The sequence below is a fragment of the Trachinotus anak genome, unplaced genomic scaffold (assembly GCF_046630095.1).
Source record: "Trachinotus anak isolate AG129_WGS33_773 ecotype Australia unplaced genomic scaffold, CSIRO_AGI_Tana_v1 ptg000013l, whole genome shotgun sequence".
NCBI classification, from domain to species: Eukaryota; Metazoa; Chordata; class Actinopteri; order Carangiformes; family Carangidae; genus Trachinotus; species Trachinotus anak.
The window spans coordinates 590150-617688 of record NW_027273864.1 but is presented as its reverse complement, the minus strand read 5'-3'; the positions used below and the strand labels follow the sequence as shown (position 1 = coordinate 617688).

At 41.8% G+C, this 27539-nt stretch overlaps 1 protein-coding gene across 7 annotated transcripts in view; it reads right to left on the bottom strand.

The window, feature by feature from the left end:
- The window catches only part of cadpsa (Ca2+-dependent activator protein for secretion a), a 215883-nt gene that overhangs the window by 12362 nt on the left and 175982 nt on the right, over positions 1-27539 (bottom strand). For 5 of the 7 annotated variants that reach the window (XM_071493189.1, XM_071493183.1, XM_071493184.1 and 2 more), the window contains 6 exons: positions 24756-24911; positions 23856-24003; positions 22396-22470; positions 20706-20789; positions 20049-20081; positions 13534-13641 (listed from right to left, as the gene is read on the bottom strand). In XM_071493189.1, the coding sequence (XP_071349290.1) occupies positions 13534-13641; positions 20049-20081; positions 20706-20789; positions 22396-22470; positions 23856-24003; positions 24756-24911 (604 nt within the window). Of the gene's footprint in view, positions 1-13533; positions 13642-20048; positions 20082-20705; positions 20790-22395; positions 22471-23855; positions 24004-24755; positions 24912-27289; positions 27410-27539 lie in introns of all 7 variants that reach the window. The other 2 variants (XM_071493187.1, XM_071493188.1) reach the window with 1 other exon arrangement.

Sequence of the window (27539 nt, the reverse complement as noted above, 5' to 3'; positions counted from 1 at the left end):
CGCGCGCATTCAGGGCTGAGTAAGAAACCATAATAGCTGTTGAGTACTGACAGGAGAGTGTATAACTGTCAAGTACTGAAATTTGTGACTGAACACTTTCTCTTGTTTGTGCTTTGATAAATTTGAATTATAATTTTGTTTGTATTTTATTTGATGGTAGAGCATCATCTTACTGTCTAGTGCTGTATCATATTGGCACCAAACCCTTTTTATAAGGGAAACATCTGTCTGACTAATTGAAATACTTCTCTGTGGTTAAAGATGAGGTACATGGTTGTGGTGTGTAGCGTGTAGTTGAAAGCGTTACTATAGGTGAATACGAGAAAATTGAAAGTCGTCACACGTTAAGATACGCAGATGTGATTGTTTATTCCCTGATCATGTAGCAGAGAGTAGCTGCGGCTAATGAGCTACCCTGCTGATATGCTAATGACTGTGGATGTACAGTCGACCTCACTAATCCCTCACTTCACTGAGAGTGGAGGAAGATTCACGCCCTCAGTGATCACAGTGATCAACAGCTGCTCACTCCACTGGGTATTGAACATCCAAATTGAAATGTGTTCATGTATCAGGTATCAAACATACTGAGTGTTGGTATTAAACACTCAGATTCTTAGGCTTGTTTATTCGGTCCTTATTTTACTTCATTCATTTTTTAAATAATTAGCAGCCCACCACATGACATTTAATACAAAAACATCTGGGACTCTTCTTGTTCCTCCTGCTTAATCTAAATCAGTAAACTGTGAAACATTACAGCCTCCACCTGATGAGTGTGGATGAATGGGTGTAGTGTTGATGAGCAACAGTGATTTCACTGCTACAAATGGTTCCTGCTACTGATCAAATCAATCCAATCACTCCTGAGGTTATTTGGCAGCAGAAACGTAATTAAAGATAATTAAAGGGCCTTCATTGTACCATGGCCTACACTGACATTAAAAAGTAACTTTATAAGACACCACTGAAGATCCATCGAGTGAAGAAGAAGTAGCACAATGCACAGGTATCCCACCTGTGGGATGCAGCCGGTGCTTGGCCTGGAGCCACCCCATAGGCAACAATCACTGTCACCATTGCAGCTGAACAGTTGAGAGAAGAAGGAACTCTCCAGAACACCTCACTCCAAGGACCAAAGAGTGATGAGGATTCACAGCATCAAAAAAAAACAAAAAAAACAAAAAGGTACAGCCCATGTTTCAAATAAATTCTTGATCACAATCACACTTTCATCACTGTTAATTACTAACAGATAATCTGCAGTAATGACTATCGATGGGCTCCCCCTCAGCTGACCACTCGGTGTGGATATCTGACCCTCTACCCCTCCACTCTACACAAGGGATTTAGAGTCTGTATTGTCATTGCTGCAAGTCCATGTATGCAAGCTGAGAGTGTGTGTGTGTGTGTGTGTGTGTGAGTGTGAGAGAGAGAGAGAGAGAGAGAGAGAGAGAGAGAGAGAGAGAGAGAGAGAGAGAGAGAGAGAGAGAGAGAGAGAGAGAGAGAGCATGTCCTGCTGAGACCCAGCTGTGTCTGCAATTAGCAGGAGGCAAGGAATGATGATTGCTGGTGCGGCAACACTAATGCCAAGTGACAGGCTTCCTTGTGAAGGAGAAGGAGGCTGCTGAGCGCCATAAAGCAACATTACTTCTTCTTTCAAACACACATGCTTACCCTGGTGGACACGCATGAGCCACATATGCACACTCACACAGACGAGGAAACAAATAAGGAAAAGGTTAGTGGGGTTTGGAAGGGGTGGGGGGGCTCTAAATCTGACTGCAAGACATTATGCAGTTTGGACAAAGGGTTTGTCTAATCCTACCTGAGTCCACTGCTGGCCTATTCTAGTCCTGCTCAGCAGCTCCACAGAGAGGCCCATTGATGACAACACTCAATTACCATAGTAACTCACACCCCCACTTTCTTATCAGTGTCGTCATATATTACACTTGATATACAGAGGAGTTCTTCTGCCAGTGTCACAGCAGTTACTGGATATTCATCCTGTGAGTCGTTAACATGACTAAAAGATGGAAACTGATTAGTCTTTTTTTCTCTTTTGCTGTGAACCAAGAGGAGAAAAATAAGAAAGAATGAAACTCTTAATGTGTATTTAACATTTCCTATCAGTTTTCCTCTGGCTCGTATCTCATAAAGTCAAAATTGCCCATAAATGACTCAAACTTTGTGCTGCCTCAGCCTTTAAATCAGCGTGATGACATTTAATGCAGACTTCAGGAAATATTTTCTCCATACAACTACTGACAAGTAAAATTGCCATCAAATTCATGTAAAGAATTACATGTGGTGACAGTGCATGTCACATAACTGCAGCATCCACATTTTGATTGTGGATGGGAGCCTCTGTTATTTGTCATAGCCCCCTCTGATTCCTTCTTCTTTATGTAAAGTATTAGGATATACATCAACAATATATACATCAGTGTTAAACTTACAGGCAGGATGAAACACTCCTGTCTCACACCTCTGCACAGCTGGCCTTAAATGTCTGATACTACCCTTTCAGAAAATTACAAAACAAAGGCGGGAGAGTTCAGATGTTAGACATTTCAACAAACACAAGAAGGTATCATGTTATAGCTATCATGGGGAGGAGGAGAATAACTACTTTTTGAGTGCGTATTATGTGGTGGATAATCATGCCCTGTCCTTTAATGCTCTTGTTGTTTGGTCATGGCAGTAGATGATGTATAGAGAACCCGTTTGGCACATCAACATGTTTTCACATGTATCTACCTCAAGAAAAGGGGGCTTTTCACAGACGCTGAATGGGGCTCTGCATCTTGTGCTGGATACTGTCCTCCTCTGACTGTCTCTCTCTCTTTTCATTCGAGGAAGTGGGTATGTCAGAGGAGAAGGAAGGAGTGCAGAGGCTCTGAAAGTAGGCCTACAGTAAAGTTTTGGGCTCAACGAGCTTGCAGCTCTCAAACTGTTTTGATTGTGTTGGTGGCACAAAAGGCGAACTGCAGCTGACCATTGACCACAGTCTGGGCACAGCTGGGACAGCAACAAAACACGCTCAGTGGGCATTTCAGCCAGACAGCTGGTTAAGGAAACCGAGGAACAGGATGGCAGTCAACCCCCAGCGCAGCATCACAGGAGAAAGGTAAATGTTTATCTCAGGTCTGGGTTTCCTTTCAGGACGGCAATCTAGGTCTCTTATGAAACAGCCAACTCCTTCTACCAGTAAGTGTCAGTTCAATGAACAAGAGAGACTAAATAAGGAGCAACTTTATAAAAACACAGTGGTTTGGAGAAGGGATGGGTGTATATTTGGGGCGGTGGGTGCAGGGGGTTGGGGGCTCATGTTGTGAGGAACTAAACAGTTGGAATTACGGTCAGCGACCAGTCATTGAGTAAACATACAATGAGCGACAGAAAGGCTCTGTGGTGGACAATAAAAAAAGAAAAAAAGCCGCCAGCTTCAGGCCCTGAGAAAAGTGAGCCATTCTACTTACAAAGAGCCGCTTAGGGGTGGATTGAGGGAAGGAAAAAGAGGGCTAAAACACTTGTGGGCTCAGGGAACTCTATAGGGGGAGTGAAAATGGAATAAGCCAGCAAGCACTTGAGGGTCCCGCCGAGCACCTGAATGGGATAAAGGGGTGGAGTGCCAGAGGGGGGTCTGGAGAAGGTGAATGGCCTTCTTTTTGGGTCCAATTTGTCTCTTTTCACCCCGCTCGCCCTGCTCCGGCTCTGACAGATGTACAAAGAGGGAGCGGCACTGGGCCACTCATCCAGATACGCCCGTGAGCAGCTGTCACTTTTGTCAGACAAGTTAATCAAACAAATGCCACCGTACCTCCCTTTTTAACAAGGAGGAGGGAAACAGGGATGGAAGGGGGCTGTAAAAGGGTGATAGAGACCTCAGAGATGACATGTGTGTCCTCGATCAATTCACCCTGCCGACCCTCATCAATAAACCAGCGGGACCCAACAAAGGAGAAATCTCCATTAAACTTGTATTTCCCTCCTTTCGGGATGATCATGGCTTTAGTGTCCTTAGCTGCTTCCTCCCCGCAACAAGGCGCTGGGAATGCTCGCAGAGGATTTAAGACCCGAAAGAAACGAAACAAAATGCTCCCTCTCAGTAATTATCAAGGACTCTAAGCTGCTTATAGACTTCATTAAACGGAAGTGAAACCTTTTCAGAGCGTGTTTTGAACAGTCACACAGTCAATCTAACCTATCCTGCTTGGCTGGCCTTTTTTTAATTATTGCGACCTATGACTATATTTTCTTTCCTGTTGGTTGTGTAATCCTGTTGTTCAACTTAAAAGAGATTACTGGCATGAAAAACAACAAGAGGACGTCAACACAGTGTCGCAGTCATATTGTTGAAGATGAAGGGAAACGGATGTTTGGTCAGGGTCTTTCAGAACGTGATCTGATCATATAATGACTTAGTTTCTTTATAGGGTATCAATAGACCCTGTTACTGTCCATGAATATATCATTGGACTTTTCTCTTTCAAAGCAAATTCTGGAATCAAACTTTTACAGCTCAGGAATGTTACAGGCAGTTGTGCATTTGCTATCTTGTTATTTGCCTGTCAATCAATAAATGAACTAATCATTTGAGCCCTGATCTAGATCAGTATCAGATTTTTAGAAATATCCTCATACTGATTTCAACTATACCACCTAAAAAAAATCATCATAAACTCAACTAAAATAAGGCTAAATGTATTTGTACACTTTCAATTCTCATACTTTTATTTATAACCTTAAGTCATGAAGTTGAGTCCATTATGAGTCCATGCTCCCAGTTTGCTCAAATTTTACTCAAAAGTTTGGTATTTTAAACTCATCCTCTTTATTATTCCCATGTAGGAGTCACTTGAGCAGAGTGAGGCGTCTAGCAGGCTGAGGGAGTTAAGTTTGCGTGTTGACTGAGCTCAGCGTTGATTAAACTGTTCACTTGCTGTGGCTGGGGGGTCGGCAGCTCGTGACCGGAGCCGGCAAAGTGGTGAAGTGTCCCCGGACAGCCAAGTGGTATGACGGCAGCTCCATCACCCGCTAGTCTGCTGGCATTCTCTGGCGCCACTACAACCCCCCACCACCACCACCACACCCAGCCGCCATGACCGAAGTACAGCGATGGCGAAGACAACAATCTCAAATCCCCCAATCAGCAGCTGAATCTGACCCCTGCCCTCCCTCCGCTCTGTCACAGTCATCCAGCAGTTGGTAGACGGGCGAAGCAGCAGCGATTACAAAGCGCTTTAACTTTGGTCACACAGAAGTGCAATTTTGCCACGCTTGTGAATCTGATAACTATTCAAGGTCAACGGAAATACTTCAAATCAATCAATGAGCCGCGCTTCTAATCCCTCTGGGCAGAGGCAGATTAAGTGTATAATTGACCTGCGTAATCCCAATATCTCCAGCGACTCTAGTCCTGTGGGAGTAGGTGGGAGGGGGGTGTTTGTGTTTGTGTGTGTGTGTGTGTGGGTGTGTGTGTGTGGGCGGGGGGGTTCAGCACAAACTCTGTCTTCCTCTTCCTGCTCTCTTTGTGGTGTATCAGTGCAGGGCTGGATTTGGCTCAGGCTAAAGACATGGCTTTTTTTAATCAATGATCCCGGGGCTGTGCCGTGTTAAGTCCCCCCCTCCAGTATCATTTAAGCACATCTGTTTTAATCCAGGCCTCTTCAGCCACTCTTTCAAGAACTAAACCAGGGAGGGGAGGGAGGAAGGGTGTAGGGGACCAAATTAATTTCTCCCTATACCCTGAACACACACACACACGCACACATATCATCATCATCATCATCATCATCCTTAACAAAATGTCAAATTACAGGAGAAGTTTGTGATGCTGATGGAACGTAAACCCAAGCAAACAAGCTCTTCCTGGGTGATCCTAAGGCATTCCCAGATCAGATGGGAGATATCGTGTCTCCAGTGTGTCCTGTGTCTGCTGCAGTGTTTCCACACAGTTGGATGAGACGAGATTGCCTCCAAAGGGAGATGTTACAAATCCAACAACAACCACATCAGTCTGGCTGCTTTTTCAAAGTGAATTTTCAGAGGTTCATTCAAAGATCTTGCCTGTGTCTGTCACCCAGCAAAACAATCATTTCAGTTACTGTGGGCCGACCAGTAACTCAAGACCACAACAGACCAGCGCTGGACTTGTATGACTGCTGATGTGGCACCAACCTGTCTGATATCTTGTGCTCCACCTTACCTTCACAAGACACAAAGATATTGGAATTCCTTCACTTGGGGCAGTAATTCAATCCCAACCTAAAGAAAGCAAACCACTGTTTTTTGTCTCATCACAAAAACATCAGACTCAGATAATGAGAGCACATGGCATCTACCCCCTTTTTAAAGGAGCTATTGGTAAGTTTTGCTATTGCTACATAGCTAACATTAGCATTAGCATCTGTTTACTTACCAGTCTAGAAGAAACGCCGTGAGTTCAGCATCAACTTAATTCTTTTACTCACCAAGAGCTGTCTCCACTCGTGCAAAGCAACCCTCCTCTATTGCTTCTATTTCTTTCAATTCTTTTCTTCTATTGAAGATAGCATGCTAACTAGCTAGCCTGGGTCCTGTCTCATCACTTTCCAACACCGAGTCACTGTGGTGTACAAGCTGCCCTCCAGAAGCAGTAATGCTCAGTGGACGAATTCTAACCTTTTGTATTGTAAACGCAATGATGGCTGAAGATCTTGGGAAGATTGTTAATGCTTAAAAAAAGCTCAATTCATTCATTCATTTTATCTTTGACTGTTTGGTGTAAGGTGTCCTTGAGTGCCTTGAAAGGTATCTATGAATAAAATTGCACGTTCTGATAGTGAGTGTTTACTATAAAATCAACCACAACCTCTATAACCACATTCAGCAGCAGAGAAAATGTATGTTTGGAATCCACCAAACATTGTTTGCTCAATGCAAAAGTAGCATTTTAACATGCACAGAGAGAGCGTTTTTTTTCAGTTGGGGAGAACGCCATATTTGTTTGGATGCTAAAGGTTTTCAATTGTATCTACTTAATATGAACATGATCTTCGCCGGGCCACAGGTCAGAAAATAAAAGTAACTTCACAACAGCCACCCCTCTGCAGGGGATTTCCATGCTAGTTTAATCACAATGCCACAGACACCTGCCTTCAAGTAATTTTCACAACAGCAGAAAATGTAATATTAAAACAATTTCATGATTGGATTGCTGGTCAGGATTGTGGTTATTCAAATGGCATAAAGTAAATCTGATTTGAACACCAAAAAGTAAGTTATGAAGGTGCACAAATAACAAGTGGAAACCTTTTTCCCAGAACAATTAGTCAGAGAAGTGGGTCAAACATCAATTAAAAATGTCCTGCTCTGACGAGCCCCACTACCCACGAATCTATGTCACAACATGGGTATTAGCTCTTTGTTAATATGTCTCAGATTATGATTCATTTCTTGAGATGCTGTGTTTGTTTAACATTATCGGTATTAGACCACATATGGGCTATCTGCTGCCTCTCTAGACATCAAATTGCGACTGTTGACACATATTTAGAAATTGAGACGCCACAGTGAAATAATCTGCTTACTGTGGCTGATATTTGAAGTCATCTTGAAATAAATGCATGTCATAACACCAATTAAAATGACACATAACCATAGGCTTATTGTCTGGGAGGAATCACAGCCAAACATGTTTAAGAAACCTAAATTACTTTGAGGCACATGTGAAGCCTGTGTCCCAGCTCCTACCTCTCTCCTACCACACACACTTGGCAGGGATGTGTGATACAAAACACTCTTAAAGGACTTGATGTGTTGATGTGATTTGAAGTGTAATCTCTTCACGGTCAACTATCATCGCGCTGGGATACTTGATGGAATTCTTTCATTCTACGTTATGGCCCATTGAAAGATTTGAAGTAATCCTGTCAACCAGAATAAAGAATGTGTCCTGGTCAGTCACTAAAACATCATAAAATGTCTTTTTAGTCTTGACAAAGGAAAATGGATTACATAAAGCCGGGTGAAAATTGTTTTCCAAGCACTTTGTTGGCTTTGAAGCTGTTTATTTTTGCTGTTTCCTGTAAACCTTTTTCAGTTTTCTTTTTACATTTTTAAATGAATCCATAAAATTTTTTGAAATTAATTGATTTACATTGAAAGCAGGTGAAGGAGTTCACCTCACCCCGATGACAAATTTTATTTAGAATAAACATTAGACAAAGTTCCTTGATAAAATGGAGACAATAGGAACCTTACTATTATGTCTACAACAAATTATAGGGGAACCAGATTTTATTAAAAGACCCGAGCAAAACCAACAGGCCACGGTCATATTTCTGTGTAACGAGGCACCTTATTGTGAGCGTGTGTGGGTCACAGGTTGTAATCCTCACCAGGGAAACAGATACAATAAATGAAGTCAGGGAGGGGAGGGGCTGCCCAACAAAGCAAAGATTAAGAGGAGTCCTCCCTGACCTTATTTTAAGAGCACCCCCACACCCAACACACACACACTGGGGTATCTGCTTTGGTGGCCTGTAGCACTAAAATTTTTGTTGTGTTCATGAACATCTGTTTTTAACTGTGTTTACTCCACTCCCTTCTTCTACGCTGCCATAGTAATGAATGATTAAAAAACAGAATGAAACAGAGAAACAGGTAAAAATCAAACATCTGCAATAAACTTTCCCTCCTTGATGAGTTTTTAAAGGGTTCCACTGACTGTCTCATGGTATCTTAAAATGCTTCTTACACACAGAGAAGCTTTAGCAAGGTAAGATTTTTCTCAATTTAGTGAGTCATGAAGAAAAGCAGAAGACATACCCCATCATATTTAACACTATGTACACCCCTACCTGTCATATACTGGGCTCAATAATCAAAAATCTTGGTCCATATTATCATCAGATAAACCAAAATCTAGATTTGAAAGAACCACCATTAATAGTCTATGGAAGAGGGGGTAATCTCAGACAAACAAGTACACAGGCCCTGTTCAAACCTCTGTTATAAATACACACCATGTGCTAAATTCAATACTATAATCAAAGGTAATTATTTTACTCATCCTCATACTGGGAAAAAGAGGTCATCACATGTTGGACTTCACATGTAATTTACATGATAAAATGTCACTGTGGGTTATCCTATGTTGGACAAACATCACGTCATGCTCTAAGAAGACATGGATCATGTCTAAAATTAGGCTATGCTAATGTATCATTCATGCATGATGGCGATTTATTATTATTACACTTTAATAAAGATGCATGCTATTCTTGACATTACCATCAAAGTGTGGCGGTGCTGTGTCACAAAACAAACTTCACCCTTAGCTCAAAGATCAACTGACTGATCAAAAATCAACTGCCTAGAGTCGCATGAGTCTGTGCATTTCTTTAACTGTTTGTACTTCTGCACAAATGGCAAAGGCAGCTGAGCCTAGGCCTCTGAGGTATGGGCTGCTATTCCCAAAAAAAGTGAGCTCTCCTGAACTCCATGATGTAGTTCGCACACTGACCAAATGTCAGGATGATCGATAAACTGTGATGCTGAGCAAGAGAAGTGTGCAGCATATTCTTTTTCAAGTCTGAGGTGACACATCTGCGTCAAAGACATTTGGATATGAAAATATCGTCATCAAGAAAAGTTTGTGTATCAACAACAGATACAATGCCGACTTTGTTTTTGTCTTTGACATCACAACAATTTAAAAACCTGCATGCTACAGCTTCATTCATTTTAAATGTAATTTACGAAATGCTCAAGTTATTTCCATCTCACATATTTGGAAGATGAGATGTGAAAGCAGCAGGCAGTTGGTTTATTAAGACAATAGGTCAGGGTATAAAGAGCTGCTCCTGCTGCACCAAGACGAACAGTGTTTTGTGAATGTGTTTTTTTACTGGACCAATTTCTTAAACCATATTCACAAACAGGAGAGAAGCTAGTTTTATTTTGTTGCTGTTGGCCTTATTGTATCCTAAGCTATAGTAGTACAATGGCAACATTAGCACATAGTATATCCACTACAGTCTGTGTTGATAGAATGGAAGTGAGAGACACTGAATGCACTGATTGAAAAAAAACAACTCTGGCTCTAAGACTGAAGTTAAGCACTAATGCAGCATTTCATGTGTTAGCATCCTAAACCAGATAAAAAGACAAGGGATGAAGAGACAGAGGGAAATAGATTTTAAAAAATATTGTGGAGTGACAAGAAAAGCACATCAGAGCTGCAGAGAGCAGTCAGAGACACCTTCATCGGCCTCTGTGTTGCCGTGGGGAGAACTGATAGAGAATGACATCGAAGAGAAGCCAGGGTGAGATGAATCCCGGCAGAAATGCTCTTGTGGAGGAGAAGAGGATACACGGCAAGGCAGCGGGTCAAGACGCAGCAACAAACAGCAAACATGCAGCACCGGACACCTCTCTGTCACCCTCTGTCAGGACGAGCATGGAGGGAGAGGACAGGAGACGGATCGCACCTCAAGGCCTCGACTCAACACAAAGGCATGAACAGATAGATGCAGCTGTATATAGACTGTTCATTCTGCAGAGACTCCACAGTGACCACGCACACAGTCAGGATGAAGGCGTGACAGTCTGACCAGTTATAGAGGATCACACAACCTAGTAGTTTCAGCTCATCAGCCTTCAACCCTCATTTAAACATAAACGATTAAAGCTGCTGCTAATTATGCTCAATTATTACAATTAATTAAGATTTAATTAAGATTCATTTTTCAACCATCATATGAGGGATTTTAAGTAAAACAAATTAAAATAGAAGCACATGAAGAACAAATTAAGGAAAACAAGGCTCAACAATTGACAAGTATTTTGGATTAGCTGAAGGGAGGAGGCCGCCGTCTGTGTGGGCTCTGGATGAAGTCCACAAGACCAGCATGACTTCTTCAGGATCTGTCAAGTTTGGAAAGATTCAGAGATGTAGAAAATATGTTTGTGCGATTGTCTTCAAAGACTTTCTCCAGTAATCTTTTAATCCAGATTACTGCACAGACAGCATCCTTACTCCTTACAGCTTTTTCAAATCACTAAGTTTACTGAAATTGTGTCAATTCATTTCTTCCCTCATCAATCAAGGGAAACTGAATTTTAGACATTTTTCTGCACGCCATTCTTCTCTGCAGCTCCTCTCAGGGCCTGTCAGGTTTGGGTGGGGAACCTCAGTATACATATATTTTCAGGTCTCTCCAGGGATTTTCCATTGAGTTCAAGTCAGGGCTCATTCACAGAGATGTCCCTGAGCCGCTCCTGTGGCTGGTTGTTCCAGACTTCTTCATGTCAGAATTATGGAGCCACTGTAAATCTTGAACCTTCAGTGTAACACAAATGTTTTTGTTTTTGAGCCTCGACACACTCCTGTCTCTGAGCTCTGCAGCAGCTCCTTCCTCCTCATGGTTTCTGCTCTGATCTGCATCGTCAGCTGTGACACCTGATATAGACAGGTGTGTGTCCAATCAGCTGATTCACCACAGGTGGGCTCCTGTCCTGTGAGTGATCCAATAAAAATATAGCAGATTTCAGGTTGCAAGTTTGGATGGTGGGTCCAGGTGGGCGGGGATTGGGGCTTGGCTGAGGGTGGTGACTGCTTTGTTGTGACATCACAAAGTTCCAGAAGTCTTGACAGCTGGTTTTAAGGCTCAGTGTCTGAATACAGGCTGGGTGCATTTCTCTGTGGACTGAGGCTTTGATACTTTCACAGTATTGCTATAGAACCTAGACCTGCTTTATAAAAATTTTACAAAAACACATTGACATCTACCTTTAGACTGGATGGACCTTTAAATGTGCCAGCTCTTTCTATTCACAGACTCACTAACCTCAGATTTAGTGCTTTTTAACAGTATCTGATGAGATGAGCTGTTTGTGTGTCCTGAAGAAGAAAAATGTGGACAGAATCTGTGGTGGGTTGGTGGCTGCCTTTAAACATGGAGCCATTTCACAAAATGATCTTTTGTGCCTTTTTTTCAGTTGATTAACTGTTGTTTGCTGACTCAGACAGAGGGACCACTACTAAGGATAATCCCTCCTCAAGATCAGCAGACACTGCACAGAAACGCCACGAGACAAAGGCAAACGCAGAGCAGTGTAGAGGACGGCTGCATACAAACACAAGAGTCTGACTCTGAAGAGAAGCAGAGGTGGATCCAGCTCATCCTGCTGCAGGGACTGTTTCAGTGCGTTTTGGGGAGAAAACATCCAGTTTGACTCAGCAGTGAGGCTTAAAGACGGACTGATTGTTTTGTTACTTGACCTCATCTCACATAATGGAGACCATTTGATTTATATGACTACAACTGTTATGTAAGCTACAATATATTAAGTGCTGGAAATGGCAAAGTCCTCCAGCCTATACAACAAAAATGCCCCCCAAAATGATCCATATTGAGACTGTGGTCGTGGCAAACAGAAGCAAACATGACAAAGCTGAGTTAAAAGTCAGGATCCAACAGGTTACAAGATGATTTCACAAGTTGTTTTCTTATATGAATCCTAGACAGCGTCTGAAGTGTCATGTCTAGATATTGTCTGGAGTTGCCCTTTCACACATGTAGCACACAACAGGAGATTGTCTGTGTCAGGACATGATGCAAAACGTACGCTGAAATTGCACATCATAAAAAAACAAGACTCTCACTTGCTCACTGTGAATTCTCAAGGCACAATGACCTGTTCTGTTCTATTCACACATCAGCTCAATTCAACATTACACACACTTTGTACTAAGGACCGGCTGTTCAATGTGCGCTGCAACTGATTTGGACATTTGTGTTCTCACATACAGCTCCGCCAGGTTATGTCTCAAGTGCAGGGTTGCAGTGAATGAGTGAAAGCATCAGTAGTGACTCTCAGGGACTGCACCAGCTGAAAACTCCAAGTCTAGTTTTTAGCTGCCTCATAGTACACAGAGCAATGCAGGGGTAGCAGTGTGGCTGTAAACTATAAAACAAGTCTTGTCTTTAGATGACTGAACTTCAAAACTAACTGGAAGGGCCTCACAACTCGTTTCTGCCGGAATTTTATTTTCTATTTTACATTGTTTTAATTGTTTAAATTCTATTTTATTTTGTTATGTGTTGTCTTTGAATTGTCTTTTTGAAAGGTGTGATACAAATAAATGTGCCCACAGTTGTAGTAGATGACTGGGAAAATATAGTTAAATCTGATATCATCAATCATGTTACCTGCATTTTGGAAGATCTATTATTTTGAAGCAGTGAAAAAATAAATCATAAATTCATGTAAATCAAAATATTACAACAGTTTCTTTAACTGTGCACAAAAACCTCTGACTGTGTTGCACTCAGATTAAAGCTCACAATGTTCACTGATGTACTGAATAGATTTCAGGAACATAGCACTTCAATGTAATCATGTGACTTTGCTTTACTCCACTGACAAAAACAACTTTTTAATTTCCTTCTACAAAGGATCACAGGGGGAGTGAATGAAACCTCATAATAGTAGCCCCCCCCCCCAGTGGAGGAGGAGGAGGTGCTATGGTTTACTTACATCAAATAATCTCTCTATGTACACCTCCTCATTGACCTTCTCTCGCAGCATGTCCTGGGAGTGACGAACAAACGTTACATAACCGTCAGCCACATCCATCCCTGGCTTCTGCAAGAGATGGGGGAAGAGAGAGGAAGGTTGTTAAGCCAACTGGTGACGTGTTAGAACACAGTCATTGTTCAAACTTTATTTTGAAAAGTACTGAAGACCCCCAAAGACAACAAATATGTCGGGTGGAATTTTGCAGAGTATAACATGAGGAATATTTCCATTGAATGGAAACCACAGAGAATACGGTTTGAATAGTTCATGCAGGGTTAAAACGCTGTAGCCTCAACGAAGAGCTAAAATGAGCTGATGAAGAACAGGTGTGATACTGTCAGACAAGTTTTATTACATCATTAAAACGACTTAACTGGATGTTAAAGGTTCTGTAAATGAGATTTTATACAATAATATGACAGTAAACAACTATTTTCAATGTAAAGCTATGAAAATGTAGCTAAGCTAACTGGCTAGTTGATGAAAACGTAGCTAAGCTAACAGGCTAGGCTAAGTTAGCTCTGTCCCAGTGTAACATCGTTTTCCTTTATTTTACAGGACAGCAGAGAGTGACAGGAAAGGGGCGGAGAGAGAGGGAGTGACACATGGGAAAGAGTCGGGCCAGTCGGGAGTTGAACCGGCGCTCAGCTGCTAAGAGCATCCGCTCATGTGGTATGCGCCCTAACCACTCCGCCATCTGGCCACCCTAGCTACCACACACTTTTAAGGTGGAACGTTTACACCAGGGGCTGATCTTAAAGTTGACAAGATCCGGGGCTAAGCCCAGAGCACCCAGAGCCAGGGCCGATTTTGTTTGGATGGTTCACATGCACAGAATTCAGTTTTACTGCAATGTATGATTACTGCAAACGTTAGCAGTAGTAGTAGTGATTTATTTTTTTGTACTATTTTTATATTTGTAGTATTGTAATGTCATGGGTGCATTGGGTTTATTAGTTCAGTTGTCTTTTGAGTATACACACACACACACACCCACACACACACACACACAGAACATGCCACCCACCAAAGTGGTTAGTAAGAGTGACTGTGCTACCCGACTGTACTGCCGAATTCCACCCTCATTTGGCAGGTGGGCAGGTTCTCATATCACGCCCTGGATGTAACAATAAAGAATCTTGAATAACTTAAGCTATAGTTAGCTTGCTGAGATTCACAGCCGTGTAACACCTGCCCACAGTTCACTCTTTATGAAAAATGTTCTTTTATGTGCATCTTGTTATTAACCACACCAGGTTGCTCACAGAATAAATAAAACAAATGTTCCACTTCTTCTTTTACTTTTCGGTAGGACCGGCAGGCTTGATGCCCGCTGGTGTAGTGCTGCCCCTCATTGTCAGGAGTAGTACTGCATAACAACGACACACAGAAAAAACACCGTCCATTCAGACAGAATGACACAAAGTTGGACGTTATTTTAAAATCAGATAACTGCGTGTGCCCTGTGTATATTGTAGCCTATATGATTTTGCCTTTGATGAAGTGTTAAAGAGAGTGCAATTTTTATTCATTTTATTTATTGATTGATTTTAAATAGATCCGGGGCTTTTGAGAAAACATTTGGGGCTGCAGCCCCATAAGCCGGCCCCTAGCAGCGCCTATGGTTTACATTGCACTTTTTTTCTTGCTCAGTCCAAGGAGGAGTATCTGGGCAGAAACTGACATGGCGCCATCTATATGACTGGTGAGCTAAACTCATGTCAGGAAAAATGTAAACCAGTGCTGTTACAAGGCTGAAAAATATGAATCGATTATTTTGAATTTATGCATCGATTTTCAATAAGTGGAGATAGAATCGTGATTCTAATGTGAACTGATTTTTTTGCACACCTCTACTTTTTAGCATCAAGTCAGATTTGTTGGAGCTTTCAGAAAAATTCCTCTGTTGTAATTACATCTTGGATGTTGACATGAAGGAAATTTACCACAACAGCAACTCCAGTATGATGTTAGTGCAGCATAAGTACAGCCTCCTAGAGCTGCTAGCAACCTATAGACTTGCACTCGTCTACACAATAGATACGGTGACAAATATGTTAAATATAATTTAAATGGAAGCCAATTTAACAATAACAATGAGGTGGTTCAGTTATCATTTGGGGCAAAAGAAAGTTTGCATCTCCAAAGAAGTGTTTCATTTACAAGGATACAGACTGGAGGCTTCAGGGCAGTTCTGTTCCTCAGTCAGCTCCTGTCAGTGAGTGGAGCTTGGCTGCGAACCAGCCCTCACAGCCTGGGCATGTGCAAAGTGAGATGGGTTTAATGGGGAGAGCAGATTGTTAGGAGGCCTCCCACTCTGACATCTAAAATATTCACTGAGGACAATGCGTTTGTAAACGGCACCTGAGCTGTCTTTCTTCCATCAACATGTCTTACCATTCTCAAGACAACACACTCTTTTAACCTCCATTTGCTCACACGGATCCCAAAAGTTATGCAAAGAACTCCTCACTCGCTGCTACTAAACTTAGTTAACACATCTGCAGTGGTGCTTACAATGTGCAAATGAGTGTCTTTTTCTCCAGTGAAACTCTAATTTTGGACATTAAGGACATAATTAGCGTGCTGGGCTGGAATCTGCGACCCCTGCCAGTGTACACAGTGCCTCGTCACATTCACTGACAAGGCATTAATTTGAAATTTGGCATGTTGATACTGCTGAAGTGTTGGCAGCTAATACAGAGCTCATGCACGCACACACACACACCACCCCCACCACCACACCACCCTGACAGTAGAATGGGCATGTGTTGTCCAACATGGACTCACAATGTATACTGCACAGAGAGCGAGGCACGAGGCACGGCTGTCTGTGTCTGGCCACATGCATATAAATGGACATTTGGGGGAAGGAAACAGGGACATTCGATGTGGAAATACGACAACCAGTACCATCTGGATTATGATTCTACATGTGAAAACATGGTCAAATATTTGTACATGCACAAAGAACACACACACACACACTTGTACTTCTATCTTTGTGAGGACACTCATTGACATAATGCATTCCCTAACCCCTTACCCTAACCTTAACCATCACAACTAAGTGCCTAACCCTAACCATGACCCTGACGTTAACCTAAACCTAATTCTAACCATAACTCTAAAACCAAGTCTCAAAAAGTGAGGACCGGCCAAAATGTCCTCACTTTCCCAAAATGTCCTCACTCTGTTAGTAAAAAATACTTTTTTTGGTCCTTACTATGTATGAAGCACAAGTACACACACACACACACACACACACACACACACACACACACACACACACACACACACACACACACACACACACACACACAGACATCACTAGGGAACAAAATGCCTTAATTTTAATCCTGAAAACCACCTTTTCCTTCGAAGGTTAAAATCAAACACTAACATCTAATTCTTCAGAGACCTACGATCAGTCGTGAATGTTGTTTATTAAGAGGTTTAAGCTGAGTGAATCTGAATTATATTTACTTATTTATTTCATCAGCATAGAAAGAAAGATGATAGACATGAACTTTGAACTTCACTGCCAACACAAAATACTCTGTGTATCTACAATTATGCCCCATTTAAAGTCCCATATTAATGTACCATGTGAAGTTGTCTTGTGAACACGCACAATGATGTTTACATTTAATGTTTTGCCACAAAATATATTGTGTGTATCTTTGAGGTCAAACCAGATGTGCCATATATTTGCCACTATATTTGTTGCAGATACACTATATTGCCAAAAGTATTCACTCACCCATCCAATTAATAGAAATTGGGTGTTCCAATCCCCTCCATGGCCACAGGTGTATCAAATCAAGCACCTAGGCATGCAGACTGTTTCTACAAACATTTGTGAAAGAATGGGTCGCTCTCAGGAGCTCAGTGAATTCCAGCGTGGTACTGTGATAGGATGCCACCTGTGCAACAAGTCCAGTCCTGGAATTTCCTCACTCCTAAATATTCCACAGTCAACTGTCAGTGGTATTATAACAAAGTGGAAGCAATTGGGAACGACAGCAACTCAGCCACAAAGTGGTAGGCCACGTAAACTGACGGAGCGGGGTCAGCGGATGCTGAGGCACATAGTGTGCACAGGTCGCCAATATTCTGCAGAGTCAATCTCTACAGACCTCCAAACTTCAGACCTTCAGATTAGCTCAAGAACAGTGTGTAGAGAGCTTCATGGAATGGGTTCCATGGCCGAGCAGCTGCATCCAAGCCATACATCAAGTGCAATGCAAAGCGTCGGATGCAGTGGTGTAAAGCACGCCGCCACTGGACTCTAGAGCAGTGGAGACGCGTTCTCTGGAGTGATGAATCGCGCTTCTCCATCTGGCAATCTGATGAACGAGTCTGGGTTTGGCGGTTGCCAGGAGAAAGGTACTTGTCTGACTGCATTGTGCCAAGTGTAAAGTTTGGTGGAGGTGGGGTTATGGTGTGGGGTTGTTTTTCAGGAGCTGGGCTTGGCCCCTTACCTCCAGTGAAAGGAACCCTGAATGCTTCAGCATACCAAGAGATTTTGGACAATGATGCTCCCAACTTTGTGGGAACAGTTTGGAGATGGCCTCTTCCTCTTCCAACATGACTGTGCACCAGTGCAAAAAGCAAGGTCCATAAAGACATGGATGAGCGAGTTTGGTATGAATGAACTTGACTGGCCTGCACAGAGTCCTGACATCAACCCGATAGAACACCTTGAATTAGAGCGGAGACTGAGAACCAGGCTTTCTCGTCCAACATCATTGTGTGTGGAAGAATGGTCACAAATTCCCATAAACACACTCCTGAACCTTGCGGACAGCCTTCCCAGAAGAGTTGAAGCTGTTATAGCCGCAAAGGGTGGACCGACGTCATATTAAACCCTATGGATTAAGAATGGGATGTCACTTAAGTTCATATGCGAGTCAAGGCAGGTGAGCGAATACTTTTGGCAATATAGTGTATATTGGGATCAGCGTATTCAGTGTGTCAGGGAAGTAACTGAAGAACCTGCACTACAGAAAATAAAAAGGTTCAGGCTATTTAAACAAGTTCCTCCAACCTGAATACAGGTTGTTTGTTTCAACCCTGTGATATGACTGATAGGAGGTTGTCATGGTTACAGTAATAAACACGCAGGGTGTGCCGACAGCGGTGTACCAGACCTTTGCTGCCATGGTTATGATAACAAACATACAGATAAGCTGATTGAACACTCAACGCTTGGTTAGGTTTGGGAAAAGATTGTTTGGGTTAAAACAAGTACTTCTTTAAGATAAGACTCTTTGTTGTCTTGGTTACAATGATAAGAATGTGGTTATGGTTGTAGAACTTCTGGTTTCACATGAGAACTGAACACTTGTCTCCAATGCCATATTCCTGTGTTTTGTTGACCCATCATCGCTCTATAAACTACGCCGCCACACTTTTCCCTTTGCTCCTGTTATCATTACTACGACCACTAGATGTTGCCTAGCAACAAGCCTAACTATAGGTCATAATAATCTGCTGCACTCACAGCCTATGGGCTTTACAGGAGGGCAGTCTCTTTTTACAGCAACAGTAGCATGATAAAGTGAACTAACTTGCTGTTACCAATATTACAAATTTGTTCGGCAAATGTTATCTATCATTAGCTGGCTAACTGTCAGTATTTCTGTGGAGCATATCATGCCAGCAGCCCTAGCTAATGGGCTAAGGGATGTGATTAGATTGTTTTTTTGTCTCTCGTGTCCACGGAGTAACTTTATTCAGTTGTGCTTCTTGTTGTGTGTTTTGTGACCACTTTCACTTGGCTCCGTAACCGTCACACTGACTCTGAATGAAGGGAGAGATGCTGGTGGTCTAGTGCGACACCTAGTGGCAGCGACAATCATTTACAGAACCTTTAAAAATCCAGCAGTGATCAGGCCACAGGTCCTGCCAATGTAAAGTAGTTCCCATTGATCATACAGCGATACTAACAAAACAGGGACCTGCTCGCAGAACATTACCAGGGGTCAAAAACCACACAGGGTACCTTTAATATCTGATCTGAATCATTAACTGATGGTGGTAACAATTAACACATTTTAAATTTAGAATGTGGTCACATGTAGAAAACTATTAAATTTCACTTTGTTTTGTCACAACTCGATTCAGAATTGATTCATGATTCAAAATCAGTTTGATGAACAGTGAAGGGCCACGATTTTCATTCCCTGTCCGACAAACTATCCACTTTTATTTCATTTATTTTCAATACTCACTCCTGGCAACTTAAGCATGATTAAAGCATGACAATTTAAAGCATAGAGGCTTAAATATCTTAGCAAAGCAGAGAACATATTTGTCAAAACAAAGCTGTAGATAAATGTATTTTGTGGTAAACAAGGTCGATTAATGAGATAATTGAGGTATTTAAACTTTAACAAGGTTAAAGATCATTTGTCTCATAGTGAACATACATAATCAGAGAGTCAGAAAAATGAATACATGTCACTTACAGGTACGTCCACATACTTTGAAGCAGCTTTCACCTTGACATAAAGGAGAGAGAAGTGTGTGAGAAAACAGTCAGGACTCCGGCTGTGGCACCACTTTACAGAACAAAGGCTGCCACACTGACACCGTGCAGCCTGTAGTTTCGAGGCAACAATGACTTGTGGTGATTTCAGCTGCAAAAGTGCACTCACAAATTCAATAACCTGGCTTTTGTAATACTGTGGAAAACCAGCTGAGTTGTTAAGCTATTTGGTGCTGAGGAAGGCTTCAAAAAGGTCGAAGTGTGTTAGCATGAAAGATTAACAGAAAGAAAAAAAAATAAACCCCAGAAAATTCATATCGTCACTGTATATATATACATTTATTCATAAAATAAACCCAGAGCTGAAAACAAAATGTCACTGATAATTTTTCACTTAAGTTTAGTTAAACTCTGCTAAATCTAATGTTTACAACAGATGCATATTCTAATGTTGCATTGTTTTCGCTTCCAAATACGCAATGTACATATCAGGGTTACACTGTGGACCGATCGCTCAGGATCACCCCTCACTTTCCAGTCTGCTGCACTGGAAAGTGAGGCTGCTGAGGAATCTGCTCGAAGGTGTTTCAGGAAGAAAAGAGAGACCGTGTTGAAACTATATACATGTGACACTTACTGTGAAAGATAGGAAGGAGGAGAAGAGTGTTCCCTCATCATATCTGGAGAGCTTGGCTAACACACTCTCTAGAATGACCACGAACTGAAGGAGAGAAGATGAGAGTCATTAATGTAAGCCTACAGGGCAGCTAAAACTACAGCAATACGTCATGTTGCCCATGTCAGCTTAAAACCACCAGGAAGTTTTCAGACCCCTTCACTTTATCATCTGATTAAATTAGAAATGGATGAAAATGCCATCATCATTATGGCCTCGTCATTATGGATTATTGAATGTAGATTGATGGGCAAAAATCGACAACACAACCCAGCTGGCACCAGAAGTCAGTGTAAGAAAGACTTTGTACTCAGTTTTGATTGGAAAAGAAAATCCGGTTCAATATCCAGGTTTGACTAATTGACATGTGATGTTTTGCAGATGTTTAGCAGATGTTGGTTGTTGGTCACTACACCTCACAACTAGAATGTTGGTTTCCTGTGTCAATATAACGTTGGCATGAGACGTTGTTCTGACATTAGAACCAAATATCACCATGTAACGACGTTGGTGTCCAGCTGTTTTCCTGCTGGGAAAGTAGAGGAGATCCGGGACGAATGAAACGCAGGGATGAATGGAGCACAGCGATATTCTCTGAGCCCATACCAGCTGGAAATGACAAACTGTGTCAGCACGCACTGCTCACCAGACCGGCCACATATTGCGTGGATGCGTCATATTTCTTTGGAGAAACAGTTGTTTTAGTGAGCGTTTCTGTCCTCCTGCCGCTGATGCACTCACACTGTGTGTCACAGCATTTATTAAAACGTGTGTACGTCACATTTTACCAAAAGAGAGTCAGGTTGAGAACATTACAGGAAAAAAATCCAAATTGTTAGTTAGTTAATTATTAATTATTAAAATATGTATGCAAAATATGTTTGCAACTACTTATTAAGAAGAACTATGTCAGACAATTTGAATTAAAACAAGAATAGCATAAACAATTTAAGTTTATACTGTCCCACCACAAATTATACCAAAACTGCTCCACATTTGTGCAAAATAACACCTGGTATCGACAGAGGACACAGGAGTTGTTGATGAAAATGAAAAGCAGTTTCTCCTGTAACGTTATCTTAGTGTTTCATCTGTCCCTGCTCTCCCTACCAAACGTGAAGGGGTCCTAACACTTCCTGAAGCCACTCTATATCCAGTTTTGGCAGTTCTCATGCTTTCAGCTCCAATGAATGATTCCTGGCTCCTCTTTTAGAGAGTAATATCTGTGTGGAGTCATCTGGACTCAACACGCTGTTCAAAGATTCTGGAAAAGGTTGCTGTTCCTGGTGAGTTCACATTTTGGAGAATTAACCTTTTTACCCAACAGTAATATGTTGTCAACTTATGAGCGTGATGGATTAAAGAGAAAATATTTTTCACTTATTTATAGTTTAGTAACAGTCTGCCCAAATAAACAAGTACTGTTGAGTAAATTAGCTGACTTCCATGGACACATTTTAAGTCTCTATGGTCATTTTGTGTCTCACTGAGTCTCTTGTCAGTAGTTTTGTCTCTTTCTGGTCGTTGTGTGTCTTTCTAGTTGTTCAGTGTCTCTTTTTGCATCAGACTGCTGTTGTTTGCGTCACTTTCCAACATGAAAAGTTAATAGTCACCCATCCGTGGTTTACATATATATTGTACTATTTTGTACCTTAGCTACCAGCAGAGTTATCATCTCCTTCACCGTCTCCTCAATTAGATTGTCAATTTGGGAATGGTATTGTCTCTACAGAGGAAGAAAGAAAACATGTTAGTCCACTCATCACTTCACTTAGTGACCCACCCTGAAGACACAGTGGACATTGAAGGGATCAGACATCCCTACTTGTAATTGTTAGATGGCTGAGCGTTAGAAGGGCCCTTTATTTGGAAATGGTTATGGCTCCTTGTTATTTATATTTAATAACACATAGGACAGTCATTGCCTCTTAGCAATATTTATATATATATATATATATATATATATATATATATACATATACATATATATATATATCCTTAAAGAGCAGTGCTGAGGAGAATGTGAATGTATTACACTGTGTGACCAGGACAGAACCTGAACCATGTACAGCACTAAACAAACACTTGTTTATTAGATAGTTTTGTAATTAATTTGACATTTTGCAGATTATTAACAATAATAAACAGTACATAACAACTTTAACTAGGGACGCAATGTGATTTCTGCTCGTCGATACTGAAACATCCAGAGGAAAAAATCCTGATTAAAGAATGAATCCATCTTTAATTTCTGTTTTTCTTTTAAACAATAATATTTTTTACATTATAATCTGATTATTTATTGTTTCAGGTCTTTGTTATTTATTTTATCCTTTTTTGTATAAAACAAACAAAAAAAAGTCCTTATTATTTAGTTGCGTGTACATAAAGCAGCACTTTCTAAACCTTTTGAAGACCCTGCGGTTCTCCGGTGGGTCAGAGCCCAGTGAAGGACTTCAGCAGAATTAGTCCTGCTGAAGTGCTGCAGTCATGGAAACTCAGACGCCACATCGCTGTGAGGAATCCTTTTGTTTCGTCTTGTAGCACCAACAGAACAGCGACGGACTTAGCAATAATTAATTCATCGTCAGTAATTGGTATCAGTCTTGGGAGTCTGTGAAATGAAATCTCTCACTTCTACCTCATGTATATTCAATGCTATCTACACATATGCTAATGAAATCCAAACAATTCAAGTGGAGGAAGACAGACAGGGAAAACTGATGACTAATTATACATTTGGGAACTGAAGGGTGAGATTTCAATTGAATTTGTAGCCACACTTACCCAGTCTCTAACAAACTTTCACAAGACAGAGGAGAAAAAAAGCAGCAGAAAAGGGGAAAGATAGAGGTGACATGGAACATGTCAAGTTATGTGATTACCGCAAAGGAAGTCAAAGACAAAGAAAGAAAACTATATGCAAGCAAGAGACAAAAAATAACAGTCCTATGACACAGAAACTCATCGATTACATTTCATTCACCCCCAAAACAGAGTGACCTCTGAGATTTAAACTGTATGAGGTGCAGGAGGAAGCGGTGGCAGATTCCACTGGAAGGTAAGATTAAAAACATCCCTCTGTTCAGGAAATGAGTCAGTGTGGCCTACCTCCTGCCCTAGGTCCATGGCACACAGCTTGGCTGACTGGGCCTTGGCATCCACCATGACGTTGAACATGGTGCAGATGGACTGAGGCACACGGAAGTCAATGGCCCGGCTGCTCCTCTGAAGCTTGGTCTCGAACGCAGCCCGCGTCCTTAGAGAAGGAAGGAAATGTAGCAAAGATTTTAGAAATACTGAGGTCATGAGTCCTAGTCCCCCAACACCCCCTTAGCTTCACAGTGAGAAAAAACACAGCCCTCTGATGAATGAAGCCAGGCCATCGATCGGCAGGGCAGCCAGTGCAGAGAGCTAAAAACTGCCACACATTTCCAAGATTCCAGTCAAAAATCTGCAGTTCCTCTAATGACCACTAGAGTCTGGCTCCAGCAGTGAGTCAGTCCCCATAGACTCCCATGTTCAAATGTCCAACTTTACAGCAGAAATGTAGACAGCCTGGTACAAAAACTGTTCTGGTCCCTAGAGCTTATTTCCTCCTTCATGACACCTGTACGGCTGAATTTTATAGAACTCACCTGGTTACATTTTATTGAGGACTAAAGTTATGCATAATTGATTGACAGATGGGTGAGCGTATGCTTACCACAAACCAACATGCACCAAAATGTCAGCCCCACACACGCCCCACCTCTTTGTATATTTTTGGATTGGAAGTTCGGGGTGAAGTTAGGCACTGTCGAGATGGCAACAGCAGGGCAGCTCACTCTGAGCTTCAAAACCGCTCCTCAGAAACCTGTGGGTGACAGCACGAAGGCTGCATCCATCTTTATTTACAGTCTATTGTTCGTCCTTGTTTACCTTCCCTCTTTTTACACAAATTCACATTACTACTCAAACATATACAAATTACTCACTGCTATTTGCCCACATATTTAAACACTGTCTTACCGTTTCACACAGGATTCGATCATGTCACTGGACATCAGCTTCAGTCGGGTCTCCAGGTGTTTGCCAAACTCCTCCTCGGGCCAGTGGAGGTCTCTGATGAAGGTCTGCAGAGCGTCCAGCTTCCAGAAGAGGTCCTCTGACGTCCCTGAACCATTACTGCAGGACAGCAGGTCACAGTTTAACAGGGTGAAGATGAGAACTTTGAAAAGGGGAAAACAGTAGTTCTACTCTGCTTTAGGTTGTGGATCTAATGTTTGAGCGGCTACTTTGGGTTCATGTACAAGTCAGGTCACACTGTCTTCGCCTATGATCCTTGGACCAGCTTAGTTTCATTTCTTTGTGTTTACTTCATTGATAAACATGTTATTAAAGCTTTTTTCTAAATAAACTTCTCAGGTGGACCTTTGCACAGTGTGTAGACTGTCAGCACTGAGGGGAAGCACGAGCCAGGCTAATACTGCTCTATGCACAACACTGAGTGAGTAAAGGTGAAAATTTATGCACATCCCATCCTGTCACCAAGCAATATCATTGGGTTAGACTGTGTGAATGCGTAGGTGCAGGATACACATCTTTGTGCTGTATGTGTGTGTTGTACTGACACAGAACAGGCGAGACAAAGCAAAGAGTGTGTGCTCAGAAAAATAAAGACTGCAGTGTGTATTTCATTTACAGGAACAAGAGGAAAGACAAATGATAAATGTTTCAGCTTTTTCTTCACTGGAAAAATTCTGGGTTCCAACACATTTCAAGAAATCCTTTTTGGAGATATTTTCAGGACAGTTTCTCACTTCTAAGACTCTTCGCAGTATTAAAACAACAGATTTTCCAGGATGTGTGGGAACCCTCATGTCACTGCAGTTGTTGGTGTCTTATCATCACTGACAACATTATTCAGACTGTTACGTCCTCCAGCAGCTCTAACTCAACCCAGTCCCAGCAGACTGTTTCAGTTTCCCTCCAGGTCTGGTCTGTCCACACACATCTCATATTAGTATTGAAGACTCTGACAGAATTTGATAAAAAAAAAGTGTGAACATTATGATGTCACAGTGAAGTTGACCTTTGACCCCCCCCCCCCCAACCATCCACCCCAGGAGAGGAGAGAGAAGCCAGGGCCAGGGTTTTACAACATCAGGTGACTGGGGAAAGGCTTTGGAATAGAAAGATATGAAAAGATGCAAATTCATGTCATGACCAGGACTGAAGCTACCACTGAGGTCACATCTCTAGTTTTTAACATTTACAGGAGCGGATGATTTAGAAAACTGCTCATAACCATACACATAACACAGAGGTGTTTACTGACAAATTCATTCACCAGTATTAATAACAGCAACAGTGTTGGTTGTTGAAAGAGGAGAAGGAGAGACACAGGAGAATGAGAAAGGACTTAACATTAGCTGCAGTGAGGCTGGTGGGTTTTTCCGAGCATCGTGAAGAATACCCAGTTCTGCAAGCAGTAATATACAATTAAAATTGAGATCATCAGATCAAATTTTTAACTCGTGCATTTGTCTGGTTTATGATCAAATAGCCTCAAAAATCAACAATATTCCCACCAGCCTCATTTAATTCGCAGATGCTGTCACTGTGAGCACCACTGTCTGGTTTTTCTACACTGAGCAGATTTAGAACAGATCTTAAATGCGTGGTCATTTTTCTGAGGATCACTGCTGTGACCTTCACAGTCACCTGATCTCAGTCCAGGAGAACACCTGTGGGACGTTTTGGTTTCCCACCATCATCAAAACAGCAAAGTGACACGTGGTGGAACAACACCTTACTGAGACACTTAATGTTGGTTTGTCCTCCTTGTCACTTGTCAGTGTGTCCTCAGTGTTAACACCCTGTATGCTTTTCTCATTATAGTTGCTCTGGGTTGTATTTCTTGCCTCCTTGTGGTTTGCATCTTTTCAGTCCACACACACACACACACACACACACCGTGACATTGGTATGAACATGGCTTTTCGCCAGTATACAACCCCAACAACAGACTATTAGTCTATCATATCAAGCGACACTTAAAATGCAGCTGTCATCCTTTTTTTCTTACAATGAAAACTTTGTGGCTGGTATTTTTGACAGTGTATCCACAGGATCCCAGCAGAGGGAATAGGGATGGATGTGCTGCAGTGACAGCGTCACACTCTGTGGGGTGCTGCGGCGTAGGAAGCAGCTTTTACACCTTTGATCCCTGTCGATGGTGCAGACAACGTTTCGCTTAAGTTTTTAGTAAGTGCTGCAGATGATGTGTCAGATGTATATTAGGATATGCAGAGTGCTTTTAACGATAGCACTCATCCAGTCAATTAAAGTGCCTTATTTATGAATTTATATTGTTATGAGACTGACACATTTCAATCTAAGAACAGCTGCAACAGACATTATAGATTGAAAACGAATTGATTTAAAGCACAAACGTGCTGTTAATGTGTAGAGTGCAGTGTGTTTGGGGTCATATGACTTTGCCACCATGCTCATGCTAAGGACATATGTGCAGACTCAGGCTGCACGATGCAGATACACACTCTGAGTCATGATTAGCTGCCATCCAGTTGGGTGGAGAAAAGCTGGGCATTTGTGGCACTGTTAGATTTGGTACACTGTGCATTTGGAAGTTGACATTGGGCAGAGAGCTTGTTACACTTCTGTGGAGAGAGACAGAGTAACAGGAGACAGATGTCAAAGCTGAAGCAAATGAGAGAAAAATAACAAAGTGAAGATAAAATGACACAATTTAGTTAAACATGCACTGACTTTGCTGTGCACCCAGCAGCA